The sequence below is a fragment of the Paramormyrops kingsleyae genome, chromosome 1 (assembly GCF_048594095.1).
Source record: "Paramormyrops kingsleyae isolate MSU_618 chromosome 1, PKINGS_0.4, whole genome shotgun sequence".
Lineage (NCBI taxonomy): Eukaryota > Metazoa > Chordata > Actinopteri > Osteoglossiformes > Mormyridae > Paramormyrops > Paramormyrops kingsleyae.
Window position 1 is genome coordinate 10,872,794 of NC_132797.1, and position 22,723 is coordinate 10,895,516.

The window sequence follows — 22,723 nt, forward strand, 5'->3', positions numbered from 1 at the left end:
TTGCTGTTCAGATTGCAGAGAGATCTGGAAGATACCGAGATGGGGCCCCTTGCCCCCACCACGCAAGCCCAGACCTCAGCTCTTAGCTGTTTTATTTAGCCGCAGTCTGTCCTGGTGTTAAATAGAAACGCAGTAGCAGTGGAGCGAGGTGCTGCGCTGCACACACGTGTGCCGGTAGACCAGCCTGACAGCACTCTTTCAAATGGAAATGACGGCATTAGTGAAGCCATTAGCAATTCTAATGAATCGAAAGTGCCAAATAAATGCCCGGACTATGGAAATTCAGTAATACATAGTACTCCCAAATGGTGTCCACACAACACTCACATGTTCCTATGCCGCTTTCTTACCTCAGTAACAGCCTGTTAGCTCGAGGTTACAGGTGACTTTCTACTGTACAGAAATATATCTTTAATGCTGTTTCCCTTATTTTAGTTGAACTCCACTTGCAGTGTTGTTACATTGTTAACCTATTTGGGACGATCCTATTAGGAACGGCAGTGATACAGTGAACAATAACTGTACTATTGTTGCTTAATAATAATAATTGATACGTTATTAATCCCAGTGGGGAAATTGTCTTTATGCCTCCCTCGAAGGGCAGCCACCCGTAGCGGCGCCCAGGGAGCTGGGGGTTAAGGGCCTTGCTCAAGGACCCACAGACGTGCCGAGGCAATTTGGAAACACGTCATGTGGTGTGTCAGCCTGTGGTATATACAGTACCAGTCAAAAGTTTGGACATGCCAAGCAACCTACAAAGGAGAGTGATAGAGTGTCGCATCACATGACCTGGCCACCTGACCTAAACACGGTAGAGATGGTTTGGGAGGAGTTTGACCAGAGATTGAAGGAACAGCAGCCAATGCGTGCTCAGCATATGTGGGAACTTCTTCAGGATGGCTGGAAAAGCATCCCAGGAGGCCGCCTCATGAAACTGGTGTAGACCATAGGGTCAGCCAGTGCCTGGTGTAAGACGGATTAAGGGCCTTACTCAAGGGCCGAATGGTGGAATCACTCTGCCAATGTATTCTAAAAGGTAAAGAATACTCCAGATAAAACTTTCTAAGGGTAGGTATGCCCAAGACACTACCTTGAGAAGGACTCTCCTGCGACCATTTCAGCCACTCCTGCACAGCTTCAGGCTTACAGACTGATAGCATGGAGGTCAGCGTGGTCTTTGGTCTGCTTGATGGTTTTGTAAAGGCAAACGTGATACTCATAACCAGCCAGGAAAAAACCCTACAGCGCCAACTACATGCACTCTCTCAGTGGGCTAGCAAGCTAATGCTTAGTTTCATATACTAAACATTTTTCGCTAACGCTGAAACCCAGTATAGTGACATAGCCCAAACATGAAAGACAAGTGAATATTTAATTGTTTATTTATACTAATGTATGTTAATACGTCGACTAACATTTTTATATAGAAATTACAGTATTAGATGTAGCATTGTTTATTGTGTATTTTCGTCTTTTGCGTAGCTGTATACTTTGCAATCTGTAATTACAATTTCCTCCGGCATAGTAAAAGTATTCATATTCTAATACATTGACAACTTGGATTTACTAAATAGATAATAATAGTTAAATGACCAAGCATTAACAATGGGGGAGATACACCGGTGGATGGAGGATAAATGTCACTTATCAAATTTATCGTAACTGGCTGGAAATGAACGTAATATAAAGTGAAGTTACCTTTTACCGTCGGCTTCGGTCTCAGTTACTTTTTGCCACTGCTCCAAAGCAACATGCCGAGGTAGTCTGAATAATCCGCGTTGGAAGCGTCGTCTGGCCATAAGCCAATCAGCTTCGAGGGGGCGTGTCACATTCAGCAGAGGCACCCCCCACTTATGCCGTCTCCTGCCAACGCCCCGCCCCATCTACGTTGATTGGCTGCCGCTCATTCTTCCGCCATTTTCAAATCTTTGCTGTCACTAGTTTGAATTCAACCGCTTGATTGTCTTCGTCCTCCCCCCCACCCCCCTTCCCCAGATCAAAATTAATTTCATAAATCGCCGGTTTATACACCTTTATCCGCCGCCAACAGACTTCCACGCAGCCAACATGGATGACGCAAAAGAGCCCCGGGTCTCCACGGAGGGAGCGCAGGAAGGGTCGTTCGCCGTCCCCGAAACCCCAGCGGGGAGCAGGACTAGCAAGGCGTCGAAACGGTGAGAGTGTGGCGTGAGGGAAAGAGCCAGCGATAAGAGGTACTCGGGATAAAGAGAAAAATGGAAACGAAAAACGTGGACAAAAGGATCCGGCGACGATTAATACCCCGAGCGATCGGTCGATCGAATTATCGCCTCTCACTAATCACTGATCGACGATCCGATGACTTCGATCTTAGTTTACTTTTTAATTTACTTTAATATTTTCCTGTATGTTGACGTCGTGTTTTCGTGGACTCGGCAGGTTGAACGTGCATCCAGATTTTAAAGCAGGAAATAATGTGAAATGATGATGATGGTGTGGTTCTAGATATTGAAGGCTTGCAGACTTGCTGAGGGTCGCTTCACCTTCTGAAGCCGATGACGATGTCCGGTTCCGCTCCATTTAAAGGGTCGTGGTGGTCATTTAACTAAAGGCCCTTGGAAGGAGACCATTTGTACATTTAAAAATGGGTTTAATTACGAATTGCTAAACCAATGTTAACGCTGTATTGCGTTGATCACCTAATATATTTACACATACGAGTGATTAGATCGTTTAATTTTAGGACTGTTCATATTATTCGTATTTCTCATCTAATATTTATTTTGATATTTTGTTTTATCACTAGGCGGCGCTGCATACTAATGCACCGTGCTGCGGGTCAAGCGCGGACTCGTACTAACGTCTCCGAAGTACAAATTAATTCGGTCATAGCAGAGAACCTTTCAAAGACGGGAAGGAGCCACCAGCCCACAATGATGCCTATTAATGCCATATGATATTTATATTCATTGGCAAACAAAATGCCCCAGAGCTTGGCCAAGAGTAAATTTGCATATATTGTCATGTAACCTTTTGAATATAGACAAATCTTATAAAAATGATCTACCAATTTGCATGTTAGAAATGAATGGAATGTTATCAACATTACGGATGTCTCACTTTCAAGGGGGTTCAAGTTTCAAAGTCTTGTTACACCAGCTATACCTGGTACAGTGTGCAGTGAAATGCAGGGTTACCTGGCTTTAGACTCTGAAAAAACACATAAGTGACAAGACATAATGCATTAACACATTACTTACAGATTTTCTGCAAACTTTTTACATTTTAAAGTCTGTTGCTGAAAGCATTATATGTCTAACATGAAAGAGACTTGAATGAAAGCATAGATTTGGGGGGGGGGGGAGTAAGGAAAAACTGGCTTTATGGATGTGACATTTTTCATTATGGATGTGAAGGTTCTAAGCCAATGCTCCTCAGACAATAGGAACAACATGCTTGCATTTTTAAATTTTTATAGGAAACAGTTGGAACAGTAATTAAGAAAAGAACTAATAATTAAATGAGAATACCCTCTAAATCCAAACCACCAGAAAATATATTGGATATTTCTATGCATTGGTGTACCACTTCAATATGATGCAATAGGATGCAAATTTGTTTAGCATTCAGTCAGAGTAGTGACATGAAGTATATATAATATATATAATCTTATATAGACATGGGGACATCACAAAAATACTCCTTTTCCTGTGCTTGCACCTTTATTTTTTCATGGTACAGCTGACCTTTACATGCAATTTACCTGGTGATCGCTTAATTGAGACTTTTTGTCCAACTGGTTGTTTTAAATTTTTTACGAATAAAGAAGTGTTCTGTTTCGGGGTGGTCATGCATTACGATCTGCTGAGAAGGGTTCCGTTGCTAAATGCCGGTTGCTAAATGCCGGTTATGCTGGGGTAGAACACGGGCAGAGCACAGGGGCAGCAGTGCGTTATGGTGCGGTTCTGGTTCCTTTACATCATCTCAGGCTTAGATGAAGCTTTTAGCCTGTGAGACTGACACTGGGTTCACTGCACTGTCACGTTTTAAGCAGCTTAAGTGTTACAGGACCAGGGCCTCACCCTTCATTTGCGAAGCTGTTTTTTTTTTTAAAGATGTGGACCTAGTCTTGGGTCTACAGGACAAATATCATGTTCTGATGTTATTTAATGATACATGCACAGTGAATCTCTGCCATTTCTTCTGATCACTGTGGCAGTGAATTTTTATTTTGGATTAACTTTTTAAAATGACATTCCCGTGTTTTAATGTTTGCACACTTGAAAATGGTACTGGCTTTTTTCAGTTCTGATTTCCTCTGAATTGATGGCACTTGTAATGGGTGAGGTGGAGCTGATGCTTGACAGACAGCGGTATGGACCTACAGATCACAAACCCCATGCCAAGGAGACGAAGAGGACACCCACTGATTAATTCTGAAATTGAAAAGTGATACCTTGAGATGTTCGTCAAACAGCAAACCTGAGAAATGACATGTGGGGACACATGAGCGCCTCGCTCTCATGATTGACCGCAAACACTTGTGGTTTGTTTGGGTCTTACTGTGGAGCACAAAAGTTTTCCAAGCTAAGCTTGGTGCTTCGCTTGACATCTGAGCACAAAAAAGGTGCACAGAGCAGAACCTAAATGATGATCCATGGCAACGGGACAGGCACACAGAAAATACAGTCGGATGACGAGTCAAAGCTCAGGGCGTGGAAAGAGTGGGATGGGTGTGGAAAGAGTGGGATGTTTTCCAAGGGAGACAAAGGCTAACTGATAAGCGTGTTAATCATGCATTGGGGGCATGTCTCCGGTGCTGTAGTTTTGGTGTATGCACATTGCCACCTCTATAGCTATTGCACAGACGCTAGGTTTTACTAGACTTCTCAAGCGGAAAGAGCTGGCGTCTATGATGACCGGCCTGACGCTGTGTGCGTGTGCCAGATGCAGAACCCGTGACCAGGATGTCATCACCTGACTCGTTTTTAATTCCTCGGTGGCAGCAGGTGCCACGCATTTAGGCATTTCATTTGACCTTAAAAAGGTTTTAGGTTCAGATCTCTCTGGGGTGGTCTGGGTGTTCGTTCTCTAGTTAAATGGGGTACAGGAATCGTTTCCGTGACATATCCAACCCCATAAATGTGTGAGGCGGTGGGCAGAAAGTTAAACAATTAGTTTTTATATAGATTCCTGCTAAAAAAATACAGGACAAAATAAGGTATCTGAGTTCAGCGCCCTGGCACATATGGGTGGCCTTTATAAAATGAGTGTATCTGCTATTTCTGGGGATGAGCATACCATCTTTGCAAATATATTTAAGCCAGGTTTACATTCCAGGACCTGAAAGCACCTAAAGGGTTTCAACCTTTCGACCTATAGGGTCTGACCGCAGTGACTGTCCTCTTCTTAACAGCCTCTGCAGGCAGTGATACAACGGACCCTCTCCACAGAGCTTGTGTTTAGAAGGCTGAGAGAATTAGGACTTCAGGTGTGTCTATCTTGTCTGTTTATTTCTCCAAAAGATGTAGATGTCCAGATCTGTTAGGCTTTAGGTTCAGTTTCCTCATTCTGCACTAGGGCTGTCATTCACATAGCTATGAACAGTTCACGATACCAGCCTCAAAATATCCTAGGAACTGATGTCAGCAGATGGAGGGATCTACTTTGAGAGTCACAGAGAATGCTTGATGAGACCATCCTTGGGTGTTCAGTTGTGTTTTGCAGTTAGGGACTCCAAAGCTTTGACTCTCACTAGAGTTTTTGGGAGTCTTGTCACAATCTGATCACACTGTCACATCTCAAACTTCCATTTAGGTAGCCTTATGCTGTGGTAAAAGAATAATCCACAATAATATCAATAAAGGTAACTGATTGTTGGAGCAACATGATAATGCTTGTCAGCTGGCCACTCCAGTGATCCATTCAAAAATTGATGGCTGTCTCAGGCAAACAGACAGGTACTGTTTAACCCCCACCCCCCCATTGTGAATGAATCTGTGTGAAGGTGTGTAGAAACGTTCAGTGTCTCCTTTGAAAGTCAGATCATGGAGGTGATAGTTAAGATTCCATTTCCTCACCATCTAACTGCCAACAAGATATGAGTTACATAGTTGTCAGTGCCATGTTGTTTAATCGCAATGCTTTTGCATTGTTCTGTGAAAGATGGGGAAGCGCATATTTAGTGATTTGATCCCGTGGTCCTTTAGTAATACCCCCATTTGATGTGCTACCGTTCCAATACCTTTGTTGCCTAATACATGCCTGATTGAGGCAGCACTGAGTAGGGGGTAATCTGACCTAATAGTAGTAACAGACCAGTTGTTCCCCCAGCCCAAAATTAGTCCCCACAGAGTTGGGTGACCCTTTCCTTGATGGGGGCAGGGGTTGCACTATAGATAGGTCAAGAAAACGAGAGGTTCTGATTTATACTTGCCGAGCTTTAGTGGTAGACGATTCTGGTTCCTCAGGATTAAAGTCTTCTGCCCAGAGATAGGATGCAGTGGCCTGGGTGGCCACAGAAGGGACCGAGGTACAGCAGACTGGGACTGTGGTACGTAGTGCTAGCTTCTGGGATGTTTGCAGGGTACAGCTCTGATATTTCTTTCATATGTAGCATTAGCCGCTGGGAAGTTCGCAGGGTATGGCATTCATATCTGTGTCATATGTAGCATTAGCCGCTGGGAAGTTCGCAGGGTATGGCATTCATATCTGTGTCATATGTAGCATTAGCCGCTGGGAAGTTCGCAGGGTATGGCATTCATATCTGTGTCATATGTAGCATTAGCCGCTGGGAAGTTCGCAGGGTATGGCATTCATATCTGTGTCATATGTAGCATTAGCCGCTGGGAAGTTCACAGGGTATGGCTTTCATATCTGTGTCATATGTAGCATTAGCCGCTGGGAAGTTTTCAGGGTATGGCTTTCATATCTCTGTCATATTAGCATTAGCTGCTGGGAAGTTTTCAGGGTATGACTTTCATATTTCCGTCATATTTAGCATTAGCTGCTGGGAAGTTTTCAGGGTATGGCTTTCATATCTCTGTCATATTAGCATTAGCTGCTGGGAAGTTTTCAGGGTATGGCTTTCATATTTCCGTCATATTTAGCATTAGCTGCTGGGAAGTTTTCAGGGTATGACTTTCATATCTCTGTCATATTTAGCATTAGCCGCTAGGAAGTTCGCAGGGTATGGCTTTCATATCTCTGTCATATTAGCATTAACCTCTAGGAAGTTTTCAGGGTATGGCTTTCATATCTCTGTCATATTTAGCATTAACCTTTGGGGAGCGTGATCCAAAATAGATTAGCGATGCAGTTTGCAGATGTAGTAGATGTCAGTAATTAGTATTGCTAATCGGGGGGGCTGCAGTACAGGTATGAAAGAGCTTGGCTACAATGGGCTGCGAACGTCTTTTTCCTTTTGACTGTGGGATTAACCAGGTAAAGCAGTGGTGCTGAGGTGTCTTTCTTTCTGCAACCACAGGCCTACACTGCGCAGAGGCAGCTCCTTCACGTTTCTCACCCCTGGACCTCAGTGGGATTTCTCCCTGGTGAGTATGGCTGAGAGCCAGCACATCTGCTGAACCTAACTCGGTACTAAAATGTTCTAAACCCTATCCCCCCCCCCCCCCCCCCTCACCACCACTAAAACCAATGCAGCATCAAAACTAGTCCCTAACACTACCACTGTACCACATGCTACATATGTGGCTCCCTAACCACCATGCCCTCACAGCAGGTATTACCACTTCAGCTATTGATTTACTTAGCATAAGCCATCTTTAGATCTGCACGGCTAAGAAGAGGCATGAGGTGAATGCTTTGTTCGAATTACAGGGAGATAAGCAGGTATCAGGAGCGGACGTTGGTGCTTAGCTATACTGTTAGCATTTAAGTCCTATCTTATCAGCAGTGACATACAACGTTTGTCGGAGCACGTCGTCTGGGACTCCACGCAGAAGGCACAGCTTAGCGCCAGCTTTGACCGGGATACCTTCTTGTGATACTTTTTGGGAACAGTAGGGGATTGGGACAGTTGTCTTTGTGTGACCGGAATGTTCCAGGGTAGTTTTGTTTTAAGAAGAAACCGGATTAGGTCGCATCAGTGTTTTGGCTGGTTGGGATGTCCTGGGCTAGTCTGTGTTTCTCCTCGTGCTTCACTGTGTTTGTCTCCCTGTTCCAGCTCTGCTGAATGTCAGGGCTGGCAGGTCCGGGCCTAGCTCTGGAGTTCGTACAGACCGAGAGTAGCTTGTGGGTCCAGTCTGAGCTGCCGGTGTCCAGCTGTCATCGGTGAGACAAGAAAGAGGTTGAAACCTTCCTGGTGTTCCGTGTCGCTGTGTTTCTCGCTCCGGCCTGCCTCACGGCTGCCAAGGTGACAGGAACTCTTCTCCGAGTACTTTAGCACCAAAATGAAGAAATGCAGCTTTTCCTACGCGGGATCCAAGGGTACAGGCTCTGTGCCCGGCTTCGTTTGGACCTTGTCAGAGGCTAATGTTTTTGGACACCCCTATTGGTATGATGTGAAACTGCAGCAAGTAACGACGTCTGAAACGGCTTCCTGAGGCTTAGTGTTACCTGGGGATCTGATACTGGCCTTTGAAAGTGCTCATTCACTTAACCTGAGCTCTCTAATGCCGCACAGAAGGTATCATTTCTGGAGCACATCAAATGATGAGGTGCTTTGGCCATTAATCTGGCATTCTCTCATATGGAAGCCTGCAGGGACAGGGCTGTGACCCCCTGCTGAAAATAGTTTGATAAGCGAGATTTTTCTGATGGTGGGAGACTTTGGCAACACTTTACTTTAAAGCAGTCATGTATAATGCATTATAGATACCTTCATGATGCACAATAATGCATTCATAAAGTATTATAAACATGACTATAATTATAAAAAGACATACATTATAGCCATGTTTTTATGCATTATGAATGTTCTCAGCTATAATGCACTATAAATACCTTCATAATGCAGTGCAAAGCATTAATTTTATACTGGCCATTATAATGCATTATGAAAGTTTTTATAAATATTTATAGCTGTGTTTATAATACTTTAAGAATGCATTATAATGCACTTATATGACTGCTTTAAGTGAAGTGTTGGAGTGAAGACTCTTTGAATGTGAAGATTGAAAGGCTGACAGGGCACTACCAAGTTCTGCAAGAACCAGGAAGAATTTCCGTAACCTGGGTGCTGTAGTTTAAAGTCCAACACATTTATTAAACATAAGGATACACTGAATTTATATAGATTACTAACTTTTCATTTTAGGCATACTAATTTGCTTACCAAATTGTGGCATAAGTAAACGTCCATATAGTACCAAAAAGCCAGCGTCCGGACACATTTTTATGCCTGTCATCTAAAGCCCTGGTGATTATTGCACATGTGCCATATAATCGCAATTATGATGCAATGTGGTATCGTGCAGACCTATCAGGAATTATTTATGATTGTATAACTTCACCAGCCAGGGAGAAATTCTTCAGTTTGCTAGGACCTTATAAGAAAGTTTGGGCGTTCCCTGATCTTTATGTTATTTCTCAGAATATGTTGGTTTACTGTCAGAAACATGTTCGTGTAATATGGTTTGCGTAAAAGCTGCCTTTTCTGTTGTCCTTATCCCTGCAGTGACGCATTTGGGACCGTTCCATGCACCCCAAATTCTCCATTATTAAAGGCACCAAAGTGTCCACTAATTTCAAAGATACTAGCTGGGCCGAAGTCAACATTGCATGCATTTTCTTCAGATCGGTCTAGGTTGGTTTCCAGTAAATTGCATTCTAGTCCATCCTTCATCTTGGCCTGGGCAACCAAGGAACAGCAGATCGCCTCATCTCCTGCCAAAGCCTACCTTTGATTTTAATCTGCCCAGCACATGCTGTTCATAATGCTTACAGATCAACTATCATTATCTGTGTCATTTGATCAACCCAGAAAAGGTTTTCAGAGTCTGCGCTGGCCGTAATCTCCCCCTGTGCTTGGACCAAAAATTAGGTGGATGGTTTTCAGAAAACATAACGGCTTTGATGTGGGAGCAAGTCTGTCTCTCTGAAATGGATCAAGGTGGGAATGTTCAGGATTGCATCCTGGAGGTACCAGGGTATTCCACGTCGTCGGCCTCTTGATCTCTCCTCAGCTCCTTCCAGCTGTGAACACAAGCGGAGGATCGTCAGCTGCTTCCTCAAAGCCAGCTGCTGGTCCTTTAACAGCCTGGACATTCCATGCGTTTCACTTGCACCTCCGAGGAGAAGCTCCAGGGAAAACTAAACATTCCACAATGTGACAGCGACTGCAGCGACGTACGCGAGCCCCTGCGGATGTGCAGGATTAATATGCCGTCTGTCCCTATCTCTCTATCTTCCCCTGTGTGCATACCTGGCGGGTTTTGTCATGGAAATGAGTGACTGCTTTGTGTATTCTGGCAGTGGAACATAGTTCCTGCTCCTGTGAGGCATCATGGGAACAAAGGCTGGGTACGCTAATTCCCCAGCTGCTGGAGGTCTGCCCAGGTTTTTGACACCTGTCGTTTTGATGTTCCTTTTGAGACTGACCTCACCTGGATGTGGGGATGAGAGATCGTCATTGTTTAGCTGATATACCAAAACAGTAACACATGGCCTGCTCCCCTAACTGAATTTAATAAATATAAGGATACGCTGCATTTATACACCTCTCGTTAGTATTTTAGGCATATAGTACTGAAAAGCCAGCATTCAGATATATTTCTAAGCTTATTACCTAAAGCCCTGATATAAAAAGAATTTTTTTAAAAATAGACCTTTACACAACATGATGGCTAATGAATCACTTTGGTCTACGGCAGAGGTGCAGTTTTGGCTGACGAGAGTTTCCAGGAACAACTGGATGCCGCATCGAAAGTTCCGAGATATTTGGTAAAATATGTTCGTGTTCATGTGCACCATGATAAAATGAAAATCACTGCATTGCATACTCAATAAATCTGTGAGGGTCGTGTGTTATCGCATCCAAAATGGCTCCAAATAAACCACAAAATAGGACATTAATCATGAGCTCCATCGTGCTGTGCGATCGTGCTTTTTGTGTGTTCTGTGCCGCAAGTGGTATCCGCATGAAGCAGTATATTAGTCCATATTATTCAGCACGGTACAGGGATAAGGTGGGCCAAGGGTCTCGGCTGTGCTGGGAGGCTGTGTAGAAGTCGGTGGACTCTCACACTCCCCCAGGATGCTAGGCTGTGACTCCGTAGTCTCCTGTCCTGCACAGCTAACTAGGACCAGCAATCTGTTTAGCCTTGAGTGAGGTAATTAAACTGCTTGGGTAATTTCATGGGAAAAGGCGTGACCTCCTGTAGGACACCCTGTAATTCCCCTCGCATGTGACATGAGCCAGACTGCACTGGACTTCAGCAGGCCCACGTTTCAGACCAGCGTCCCATTCTGAAGGCTGTGCAGTCAGACACCCCCACCCAGTCTCATTTTGTTGTTCCTGCATATTTAGCACATTAATAGTGCCTACTGAATGGTTTCTGCTGTGCATTGTTATGCAGCATCACCCCAGGCCTGGGGGGTGAAACGTCACCTCCTGGTTTTTATCCTTCCAGCTCTCTCCTGAAGCTTTGTAAGGGAATAGCCGCTAATCAGTCCACTGATTTCCTGAGATCCGCGGATAACGAAGCGTTGGATTTAAGCACCTTGTGTGATTCTGAAGAGCTGAGGGGGGGGGGTACCACACCTTTAGTGCCGGATGTCCCCCTAAACAGGCTCAGCATTGGGGCTTCCACAGAGAGGCCTGTGTTAGGCTTGGTGTTTAGGTGATGCATTGCAGTGACCGGTGTTAGCTTGGAGCATCATGCAAGTTTTAAAAAAAAAAAAAAAAAAGGTCAAAGGTTAACGCGCATGCCGTGGCTAACGCCGCAAGAACACCATGGGTGTGGCATAAACTATTAGAGCATGTGTGGCATGCGGGATACCTTCATAATGCATTCATAGAACATTCATAAGCAGCATGCAAGTACACCTTAACATCCTAATAACCCTTAACAGCTTTAATATACATTAATAACAAACATTACATGATATACAATGATAATGTTTGTTATTATTATATAATGTTTGTTATTAATGTGTATTACAGCTGTTAAAGGATGTTAGGATACATACATGATGTTTATGGATGTTTTATGAATACTTAATGAATACATTAAGGTGCACTGAACATTTTATGACTGTAATATAAAAGCATTATGAAGGTGCAGTTAATGTAATGCGTTACCCAATAAACGAAGGGTGATGTTTGTAACTCTTCAGCGAGGAGTTGCTTCCTCGTGTCCCTAGCCCTCAGCTTCCACACTGATGTGCCCCTTTAAGCTCTCTCTTATTCCATTGTTTACAGTAGCCTACATCATTTATGTTTTTTTTTTAAATACCGTAATATACAGTATACCGGGGTGAAATGTCTAGACGGTATGAAAAAACTGCAGAGTGTTTCCTGTGGATCTAGAGGGTTGATGTGGGGGCAATGTGACCTTCTCATTGGCATGGTGTCTAAGGGCACCAGGCTGGGCACTTACTCAGTGGACAGGCCATTGTTGTACATGTTGTTGTTGTTATTATTGTTGTTGTTTGTTGTTTTGTGATGACGTATTCCTTCTCTGTCTATGGAGGTAAATGAACACTTAATAATTGTATGAATTAATATACGCTAGTTATGTTTCAGTGAGTTATGACTATGTGCTTTTTAGGGGTTGCTAAATTAAGTCCTCAGCAGTTCTTCTGTCTCCAGTGCTTCACTCAACGATACTGTAGTCAATAAAGGGGGAGAAGTTACCACCTGCCCCCCCACCACAACCACCTCTGCCATTCTCCGACACGTTCATTCATTTCGCATTCACACTGGTGTCATAAAGCTACCGCTAAAGTTTACTAGGTCTCCAGGGGGTAGATTAGCGGGTAGACTTTACTGTTTTGCTTTCATTCCCACACCATAACGGTAAAATAGTGATATTTAAACGGGTTTCAGTGTGCGTGAAAATGGGGTATAGGACAGCAAAAACTTTGGGGTGGCAGGCAACCACAGAGAAATGTTACCAGCAGAATGCCCAAGCCAAGTGTGCCCCAAAATGACCTTGTTGTTCTCTCTTCACAGAAGAGGAAGCGCCGGGAGAAGGAGGAGGATGCCGTCAGCCTGTGCAGTTTTGATTTCAAAGTGAGTGTCCAGCCCGGTCCCCTTACACACCATGCCAGCAAGAAGGCTGCCTTGAAATCACAAAATGAGGTTTTTGCAGAAAGCTCTAGAAGGATCACATCACAGCACAGTAGAGTCCTCCTTTGTGCCCACAGTTACTGCTCATGCCGTGACTTACTCAGGGCAAACACAACACTAAGCGGGTGTCACACTGTCTAAATATTACACCTGGAAGTGAAGCATGGTGTTTACTCACCTCTGGGGAACTGATCATTTGGGAGAGTGCAGGGTAGTTCACTCCCCCAATACCAGGGGTGCCCACACTTTTCCAGCTACTTATAAATGACCAAGTCAAAATGATTGACCTACTATAAAAATGCAAAACATATATTTATGTATAAAATTATTGAGTATTCTTTATTACTATTATTATTATTATTTATAATAATAATTATAATAATTATTATTACTGTTCTTATTATTAATTTCCCTTTGGGATAAATAAAGTCTTTTTAAATTGAACTGGGATTTTAGTTCCTTCACCTTTCTCTTTCTCAGCTCGCTTTTCGGAGGGAAGTTAATGCCGTAGTTTTTATGAACAGTGATGTGATTCATTTTTATACCCTTTCTTAAGTTTAGTAGAAATCAATTGAATGCTAACTGGGTAACTCGGTAGTTTTCTAGACTTGTAGCAGCTGCCGCGGTTAATCGCATCATCCATCCTCTATTTTTTTTTTGAATGCCATACGATCTACCCAGACTACCTTTGCTATTGACCAGTAGATCGCGATCGATGTATTGGGCACCCCTGCCCTAGACACACCCCCCCACTGGATCCTGCCCCAATCCCATGTCCCCTACGCGAGTTGTTACAGGTAAAGAGAACCTAGATCCTGACATGGGGAAGGGGGGGACTGCACTGGGTCGGGTTATCCTTGGGGACTCAAGGCAATGGCCATGCCCCCAGCAGCCGTTCCTGAGCCATGGGGAGCGCATATAGATATGCATACACAGACTGACCAGAACCCGACTGCGGGGCGTTCTGCCAGCCTGAACCTGGGAGGGCGGCGTAACCGGAACCCGACGGCAAGGTGTCCCACCGGCCCGAACCTGGGAGGGTGCCGTGACCGGAACCCGACTGTGGGGTGTCCCGCTGGCCGGAACCCGACGGCAAGGTGTCCCACCGGCCCGAACCTGGGAGGGTGCCGTGACCGGAACCCGACTGTGGAGTGTCCCGCTGGCCCGAATCTGAAAGCTAGGCGTCCCGCTGGCCCGAGTCTGGGAGGGCACCATGACCCGAACCTGACGACAAGGCGTCCCATTGGTCAGAACCTGGGAGGGCCTTGAGTGACGCAGCTGCGCTTTGTTGGTTACCTGGTCTGTTTGGTAGCAACCAGGAATGCACTGAGGGCAGCGCCTAGTGGCACATTGTTCCACTTTGTTATAACAAGGATGTTTTTTTCAAGAGGAGGTTTTGTTTTGACGGGCCGTCCACCTCGCTTTGCCGCAAGATAAAGATGTGCTGTTTTGATGGCCCCCGCTCGTTCTCAAATTGTCCAGTGGCGATACAGTCGCTCCCAGTCTCACGTCTCTCTGCCTGCGTCTCGGGGGGGTCTCTGCGTTACTGTTCACACCAGCGTTATCTGGCTGCATCGAGCTATGAAGGTTTCACGTTGTTCTAATTCTAGATAAGACTAAATAAATAAATGAGTGGGAATGAAGGCCAGTGGCTTTGGGAGAACCGGGCTGTGACCTTGAGGCAGTCAGCTTATGGTCCCAGCAGGCGTGTTTCTGTCGAACCCTAGTGCAGTCTTTTCAATGAGAACTTCCACTATAATAACTCACAATAATAGTAATAATAATACAATAATGATCAATGTACTGTGGAGGAATCTGGTGTAAGGACCAGTGAGTGTACACCACACACTATTAGCAGGTATGGTACTGTAACGGATCAGCAGGTTTGGTTTGGTGCCATGGATCAGGAAGGATCTGAGCTAAGTATGTTTTGGAAGGTCATGAGATCTGGGTGAACGCAGGTCGCTGCAGGAAGCCCGCAGGTCCAGGCGAACCCAGACACACCCTGTATCACCCCCCCTCCCATGAACCCCCCCTACACAAGTGCTAATGCAGACAGTCGCTGTGTGAGCCACCCCCCCTGGGCTCTCTATTGACGGTCTAATGGGCCGTTTCGCTCTCTCTCCCCAACACACAAACACCGAATAACAAACAGACTCCCACCTTAGGCCAGACCAGCAAAAGGTGGGGGGAACGAAAAGGGCCCCCAGGAACGGGTAAGAAATTTAATACTTGATGGCAAATTAATACCTCAGCAAGTGGCCTGCCCCCCCCTCCCAGTTCTTCTCCTGATGACTTCATGTTGTGTTGTGCATTCACCTGAACCGCTTATCCAGCCTTAACATTTTACGTATATTTACCCCCTTTGTAAAAAAAGTGCTTTAAATGCAGTACTCCTGTTAAATGCAGTACTCCTGTTAAATGCAGTACTCCTGTTAAATGCAGTACTCCTGTTATTTTATGGTACATTGGCAGTAATTCAGTAAAACTAATCAGCATGTATTAATTAAAACTGGCCCTGACCGTTTAGATTCTTGGCAGTGTAGTCTGCATATATTTAACTTGTATAAAGCACGAGGCTCTGCTCGTTCTGCTAAGCCACACACCCTAGCCATTCCTGGAGCCAATGACATCGCAGGCTGTTGTGGCCCCTCCCTGCCTCAGTACTTAAGCCTTCCTTTCTGCCTGGGCATCAGATCACAGTGAGCAGGGAGAATGTAACAGATACCATCGCGTTTGTGTGTGTGCGCACTGGATGTGAAGTTACAGTGGGAGCAGAACAAAACCAAGCAGGCTGCCTTTTTTGTTTCTAAACTTGGTTTGTTAACTGCGGATTACCAGAAGAAGCAAAAGAATAACTGGGGATTGGGCAGACGCTATGGTGGCTTACGATGAACTGGGAAGTCTGGTGCCTATTAAACGGACACTGCAAGTGATCGACCAGCAGAACCATTCCTACAAAGAGTCTGAGGTGAGATGGCTCCTTTGCCCTGTCCTAAATGCTCCTCTGAGGCCGTTCAAAGGTCTTTATGAATGTTTCCTGCGATTGGCTGAGAACCGACAGCACCTGTTTTGTATCTTTGCTATCTGTTCGCCTTGCCCTCTCTTATCGCGGCTGACGTGCCTTCAGTCAACACATCCTCCGCAGTGAGCTCATACAGGTGCCTTACTGTGCAGATGTGGGGGAAAGGTCACTGAGAGTTTGGGGAAAGACCTTAATTACTGTCCACCTTGGAGGAGCTGGGTGTTCCTGGGGGGCTCAAGGTCTGCAAGACATCAGAGGAGGGCTAGGGGGCAATTTATGTAACTGCTGTTGCATTTGTACATGTCTGAGGTTGTGGGATTTAGGACAGGAGCCCCCCCCCTACCCTCCTGGGTGGTGAAAACACCAACCCCCAGCCTCTTGGGGGGCGAAAACACCAGCCCCCACCCCAGCTGAGTATTCACTCAGTTCCCCATCTACACCTCTGCAGTTTGCTCGCTGTTCCTCCCATGAAGTCCTTCCTTCCTCATGGCTGAAAATGCAAGTTTATCTCTGCTTTTGTAGACGTTCCTGGGTAACTGGTGTTGGCGGCCGTGTAGCTGTGTACCGTCAATGCAGGTCTGTACAGTTGCTGCTTTGTAGTCCAGCTCTGGGTAACGCAGTGAGCCCTGCATCTGTGACTGCAAGCCCACCGCTGCTCCGCATATGGATGGTTTCCTGTCTGGCTGCTGCTCCCTGTTCTCTCTCTCCTGGAACCAACCTCCCCCCCCCTTGCCTGAAAGACCCCGTTGTGGTTTTTTTTTTCCCCCTCACCAGCCCTGTCTGAAGTTTGGGGAGGGAAACAGTGTCGGGAAATGTTCCAGAACAAACTCTGGAAAATGTTCATCCCCCCTCAGTCTGAGATTTATGAGGCCTCCCCCAGGGTTAGCAAAGTGGCCTAGCAGAGAGCTGTTTGAAGTCAACTAGACTCCTCATGTTAGTGCCCCCTCCCGTCCGCCCCCGGCCCCCAGGGCTGCGTGTGAAGTAGCTTCGCTGTGTTTAGACTACAGCCTTGTCTCATTTGCCGGCTCTGTCATTAGGAGCCCAGGTGCAGCCCCGCCCCGCCCCCCCCCTCGGGTGAACAGCCACCCAAACCCTATTTACACTTTCGCACAGAGATGTGTGCCGCTGGAGGGGGCAGCACATAACCGTAAATGCTGATATGAGCGCCGCCGCGGCGCAGCCAGTGGGCAGGGCGCCACACTGTTCACCCGCCGCTTACCGTTAGCGATGGAGCCCTCCCAGTCACTCTGATCCCCTTGATCCCTGCCCGGGGGTGGGGGGCAGGCTGCTGTCGTAACCTGTCAGGGCACCTGGAAGCTCCCTTGGCGGTGAGCTGGGCCCAGCGGCCGCTGTCACGCGAGACCTGCCCCAACACGACTCACAGAAGCCTGAGCTCATGTGACACTCCCTAGCAGTGCCTGAGCGCAGACGTGTTCGTTACTCTCACTGGCACTGCACTGCACTGCACTGCACTGCACGCTGGTCTCTACTGAACAGGGGGCAGGGATGGGGGGGGGGGTAACAGCTGAGGTGGGGGTCTCCTACATTCCTGGCATTATACTCCCTCCAGCACAGGACTCATAAGCAGTCATTGTGCCCTGATGTCATGGGGGGTTAGCAGCTGCTGTCCCAGATGGTGTGACCCCAAGTTGGGGTCACTCTGACCCCACCGCCCAACAGCCACTCACACAGTTGTCCCTCCTCCTCTCACTCTCTCACAGGAACCGTGTAATAAGCGTGTGCGACCGCTGGGCAGGGTGACGTCACTCGCCAACCTGATCTCCCCCGTCAGAAATGGGGCCGTCCGGCGTTTCGGACAGACCATCCAGGTGAGCTCCCCCCCCCTCACACACACACACACACACGGCAGATTGTGCTATTACACGGCGCCTGGGGCATTGTGGGTAACGGACCCTTATCCCCTCCCCCGCAGTCCATCTCCTTCCGAGGTGACGGCAAGTCCCCGGGCATGGCCCAGAAGCCCTGCAGCAAGGCAGCGGCACCCACTCCCCCCAAGAGGAGGAACAGCACGCTGTGGTCCGAGACCCTGAACGTGCACCAAAAAGGCACCTTTTCTGCCAAGGAGATAAAGAGGCAGGAGGTGAGTCTGGCATGTGAGCAGTGTGACACCCAGGGCATCATGGGAGGTGTAGTTCTCTTTAACCCTGTTTTGCCTCTCTATCACCAGGCCATACATGAGCTGTCTCGGGGGGAGCAGGACCTGATTGACGACCTGAAGCTTGCACGGAAGGTATGCCACGTGCACGCTGCACCAGTATGCACTGATTTTCAGGAACGTAAACGGGCAGACTGACCGACACCCACTCTGTCCGCAGGCGTATCACGACCCAATGCTCAAGCTGTCAATCATGTCAGAGGAGGAGCTGAGCCACATATTTGGTGACCTGGACGCATACATCCCCCTCCATGAGGGTAAGGTGGCGCTGCTGTGGCATGGCTGTGGCATTGGCGGGCGGGTGGAAGCCCAACGGGGCCCTTCTAATGTTTTCTCTTACTTGCAGACCTGCTGACTCAGTTGGCAAAGGCCACCCGCCCTGACGGCACCGTGGAGCAGATCGGACACATTGTGGTCAACTGGGTAAGTACCCGCCCTCACCCCACTATCCCAATCAGCCAATGTGATCAAATCATTCAGACTATTAGTCAGCTGCTTAATCATTAGTCAGCCATCTAACCAATCAGGTCAGCCATCTGTACTGATCACCATCGAGGGGTCTGTCATGGACAAACAGTGAGGTGAGGGATCTCCCCGTGACCTGACTCCTTTGCTCCGCCCACAGCTGCCCCGCCTCAACGCCTACCGCGACTACTGCAGCCGGCAGCTGGCCGCCAAGGCACTGCTGGACCAGAAGAAACAGGACCCACGTGTGCAGGACTTCCTGCAGCGCTGCCTGGAGTCGCCCTTCAGCCGCAAGCTGGACCTATGGAGTTTCCTGGACGTGCCGCGCTCCCGCCTGGTCAAGTACCCTCTGCTGCTGAAGGAGATCCTGCGGCACACGGCCCCCGAGCACCCCGATGCAGCCGCCCTGGAGCGTGCGGTAGGTCCCCCGCCCCGCCCCCTGCTCCCACATCCGGCCCCGCCCCCGGCGACCCCTCACTCAGACCCTCCCCTCTTCCTCGGTCCCCAGATCTCCATCATCCAGACGGTGCTGTCCGACATCGACGTGAAGAAGGGCGAGAGCGAGAGCCAGTACTACATAGACAAGTTGGAGTTCCTGGACGAGCGGCAGCGGGACCCGCGGCTGGCACAGTGCCGCACCCTGCTGTGCCACGGCGAGCTGCGGGGCAAGGGCGGCACGGTGAGCGCCCCCTCCTCCTGCCACATGCCGGCCCACTGGGCCACTTCCCATACTGGCCGAGTTTACAGGAATAACTATTTCCAAAAAAAAGGAACTGAGAGCTTTGTTTAGAGATGTGATATCATCACTGACTAATATCTCTGTGATAACCGCAGCTTTTCGGAAATGAATCGTTTCTGGAACCATCCCCTAAATCACCTGCCTTTTTACACCGGTCTCCTCCAGAAGCTGCACGTTTTCCTGTTCACGGAGCTACTGGTTCTGACCCGGCCCGTGATGCGGGGAGAACGCCAGTGTTTCCAGGTGTACCGGCAGCCCATCCCGGTCCAGAACCTGGTTCTGGAAGACCTGCAGGACGGGGACGTGCGCATGGGGGGCTCCTTCAGGGGGGCCTTTGGCAATGCGGAGAGAGGTGGGTGTGACACAGCTCTCTGAAGACGCTCTGAGCACACACTCAACACTCGCCCAACGTTTTTCCAACGTATCAGTGATTCACACCTGAACGTCAACTCATTAAGATTGCCGTTTGTCACGGAATGAGCGCAGATCTATTTATGCTGTGCCTTTTGGCCACAGAGACTGGTGAAGCTGGTTTACGCGCCGTTCACATTGTGCTTCCTGTTCCTTCCTCCCCACAGCAAAGAACATCTTCCGCGTGCGCTTTCGGGACCCCTCGCAGGGCCAGTCCCACACCCTCCAAGTCAACGACGTCTTCCACAAGCAGCAGTGGCTAAACTGCCTCCGTAGCGCCATGGCCGTCCAGCAGGGGGACCCGGAGACGCAGGACCCCGCCCAGGTAACCGAGTCCAAGTGTTGCCCTTCGGATGGCCCCGCCCACACTCCCATGGATGAGATCGATGAGAACTGTCCGGAGGCTGCCAACTCCGCCCCTGACTCCGCCCCCAGCTCCCCCCAGGCAGTGGAGCCCCAGAACACACAGACTGCCAAGGCGACTGGGAAAAGTGTCCCAAAAACCAAAAAGGAGAAGAAGTCTCAGAGCTCTCTGGGAAAGAGGAAGGAGACCATGGTGTAGCATTCTGGATGAAACCCCAGTAGAAGGCGCGGGGTCTTCATGAACTCTGCTCCGCGTGTCAGACTGCTCGGACACCATGGCCAAAAATGGCAGCTATATCCAGTCAGTGATCCACACCGGGCGCTGGACTAAGGAGGGAGGTGTCCCAGATGGGGGCCGTCCGGGGGCAGGGGGACAGATACACGGGCCGTCTGCCACCCCTGTCTCGTATAAAAGCATTATTATTTTAAGGCAATTGTTTTGTAAGTAAAAGTTTGAGATTTTTATATTTTCCAAAAAAAAGAAGAAACATTACTGTAGCTCTTTGTTTCATCTAACAGCACTGGTTTAGTATTTATAGGTATTTTTACAGTCATATTGGAAATTGTTAAATCAAATACTGATGGAAGTTTCCAAATTGTTGGAAAAAAGATGCTTTGTAGAGTCTGATTTGAAGCTGAGATTGCTGAATGTCAAGTCTTACTTTGTACATTCCCCGTTCACATATTTCTGTGGGCTTCAGCAAGGCCTTTCCCATAATGCATGGCAGTTCATTTAAAAAAATGTAAGCAGAAGTAGGTTTTAAGGTATTTTAGTCTCTTTTTACTCGTGTAAAATGTGAACCTGAACCATGTTGGTTTCTTGTTGCCATCTTGTTTCCAGTGTCATGGGTCATTTTTCAGCGTGGGGGTCCTTTGTAGGGCCATAAGGAAGCAGGAGCTGGAAGCAGAATGTTGTCTGGAGGGTTTGAGGAATGTGGAGAAAAGCAAGTCTATGGGTTTGGGTAGGAACAGCACAAGCTGGGTCTCAACCTAGGCTCTGGGGAAGTCCTAGAGAATATCTAGCCGGCTCCAGAGTCTTGGTCAGACGTGTAGGAGAGAAGTGCTGAACTTTAGGTGGTTTGTAGCATGTAGGGGTAGAGTAGAGTATAGCGCAGAATGAACCGGAACGTTCAAATGGAAGATGTGGCTGGGTTAGTTTGTATAGAATTATGGGGAAGTCCAGGCTTTGAAGACGCAGTTCATATATCCTGTGTATGTGGTGTAAAGTGCTTAAAGAATAAAGGTGTGTAAGATTTGCATCTGACCTCTGAGTCTGCCTGTCTGTTTTCCTGTTGGTTTGTCGGTCTCTTACCCTGTATGAAGATATTAACCTGCGGTCCAGCTTAATGGTCAGTGGGACAGGTCAGAAGACATTGAGAATCCTGATCGAGATGCATGCAGACGCCTTCCCTCTCCCTCCAGATCGCCCCCACCCCCGCACGGCCTAACCATCGCTTGGCCGCCACACTTCAGGACGTAATTGGAGCATAATGGGCTGGATCAGTGCCTTCCGGGATCCCAGAATCCCAAGCAGACACCGTTTTCTTCATGCTGGGTCTGGGTACTTCTGGCCCAGCTGGGGTCCGAGAAACATGAAGTCAGGATGGATTCTGCCCAGTACGTCCAAATGCACTTAAATTTATAGGCTTGACTCAACAATCACAATTTACCTTTAAATGTTGGCAGGCTGGGGTCCCTTTTATAGACCTGAGCTGTAAGCCATCTGGGATTATGGAATATCAGAATTCCGGTGCTGCTCATGATCTCCGAGTTGGGAATGACTGTAGTCGTCGGGGCTTGTTTGCCACAGCAGTGCTGAAATATCCACAAACACACCACTGGGTGATTTTTGCCATTTCCCATTAGCTGACACGACTGGTACAGCAGGGTTCCTAACAAATTTGACCGTGAGGTCGAAAGGCTCATGTTTATTGCAGTTAAATGGCATGATTGTTTAGAGCTTTTTCACCCCATCGTGTGCAGAGAAACATTCGGCTGCCATCGCTGTTTCGCCTGAGGTGCTTTTACAAATGTCACCCTGACACCTTTCAGCTGAGCGTTGTGTAACGCTGTTTTTTTAAGGGTTATGCAACGTAGTTGAAAGCTTGTACCATATCTGCTCTGAGTGGGGGTGTAGACATCCGAAGGGCAACACTTGGACTCAGGACGGTGACCCCTGCCGCAGGAATCTTACTGCCAGTTGGGGGTCCCAGTCAGAGATTGGATAACAGCATACAGGTCCTGAGGTTCTTATAGGGAGTGATCCCTGATGCAAGGCACTACTAGGTGGGAATGGCTGTTGGACCCTTATGA

The 22,723-nt window shown here is 47.6% G+C and overlaps 1 protein-coding gene across 3 annotated transcripts; it reads left to right on the plus strand.

Annotated features, from left to right (window-relative positions):
* Positions 1–1,980: 1,980 nt before the first annotated feature.
* Positions 1,981–21,674, plus strand: net1 (neuroepithelial cell transforming 1). 3 transcript variants are annotated; one of them, XM_023831165.2, is made up of 12 exons: positions 1,981–2,174; positions 7,466–7,532; positions 13,115–13,174; positions 17,978–18,085; positions 18,190–18,357; positions 18,445–18,507; positions 18,593–18,689; positions 18,779–18,855; positions 19,058–19,315; positions 19,406–19,576; positions 19,802–19,988; positions 20,215–21,674. In XM_023831165.2, exons 1-12 carry the CDS (start codon positions 2,068–2,070, stop codon positions 20,607–20,609), a joined length of 1,758 nt encoding a protein of 585 aa, XP_023686933.2. In that variant the 5' UTR covers positions 1,981–2,067; the 3' UTR covers positions 20,610–21,674. The 3 variants fall into 3 exon arrangements, with proteins under 3 accessions (XP_023686933.2, XP_023686934.2, XP_023686935.2); XM_023831166.2 differs by lacking the exon at positions 1,981–2,174 and adding an exon at positions 6,403–6,532; XM_023831167.2 differs by lacking the exons at positions 1,981–2,174; positions 7,466–7,532; positions 13,115–13,174 and adding an exon at positions 15,910–16,202.
* Positions 21,675–22,723: the final 1,049 nt, after the last annotated feature.

Bases quoted from the DNA above. Each gene is read 5' to 3' on its own strand.
- net1 (XM_023831165.2), top strand. From the start codon at position 2,068: ATGGATGACGCAAAAGAGCCCCGGGTCTCCACGGAGGGAGCGCAGGAA. The intron at 2,175-7,465 runs GTGAGAGTGTGG...CTGCAACCACAG, and splicing joins ACTAGCAAGGCGTCGAAACG to GCCTACACTGCGCAGAGGCA. The intron at 18,690-18,778 runs GTAAGGTGGCGC...TCTTACTTGCAG, and splicing joins ATACATCCCCCTCCATGAGG to ACCTGCTGACTCAGTTGGCA.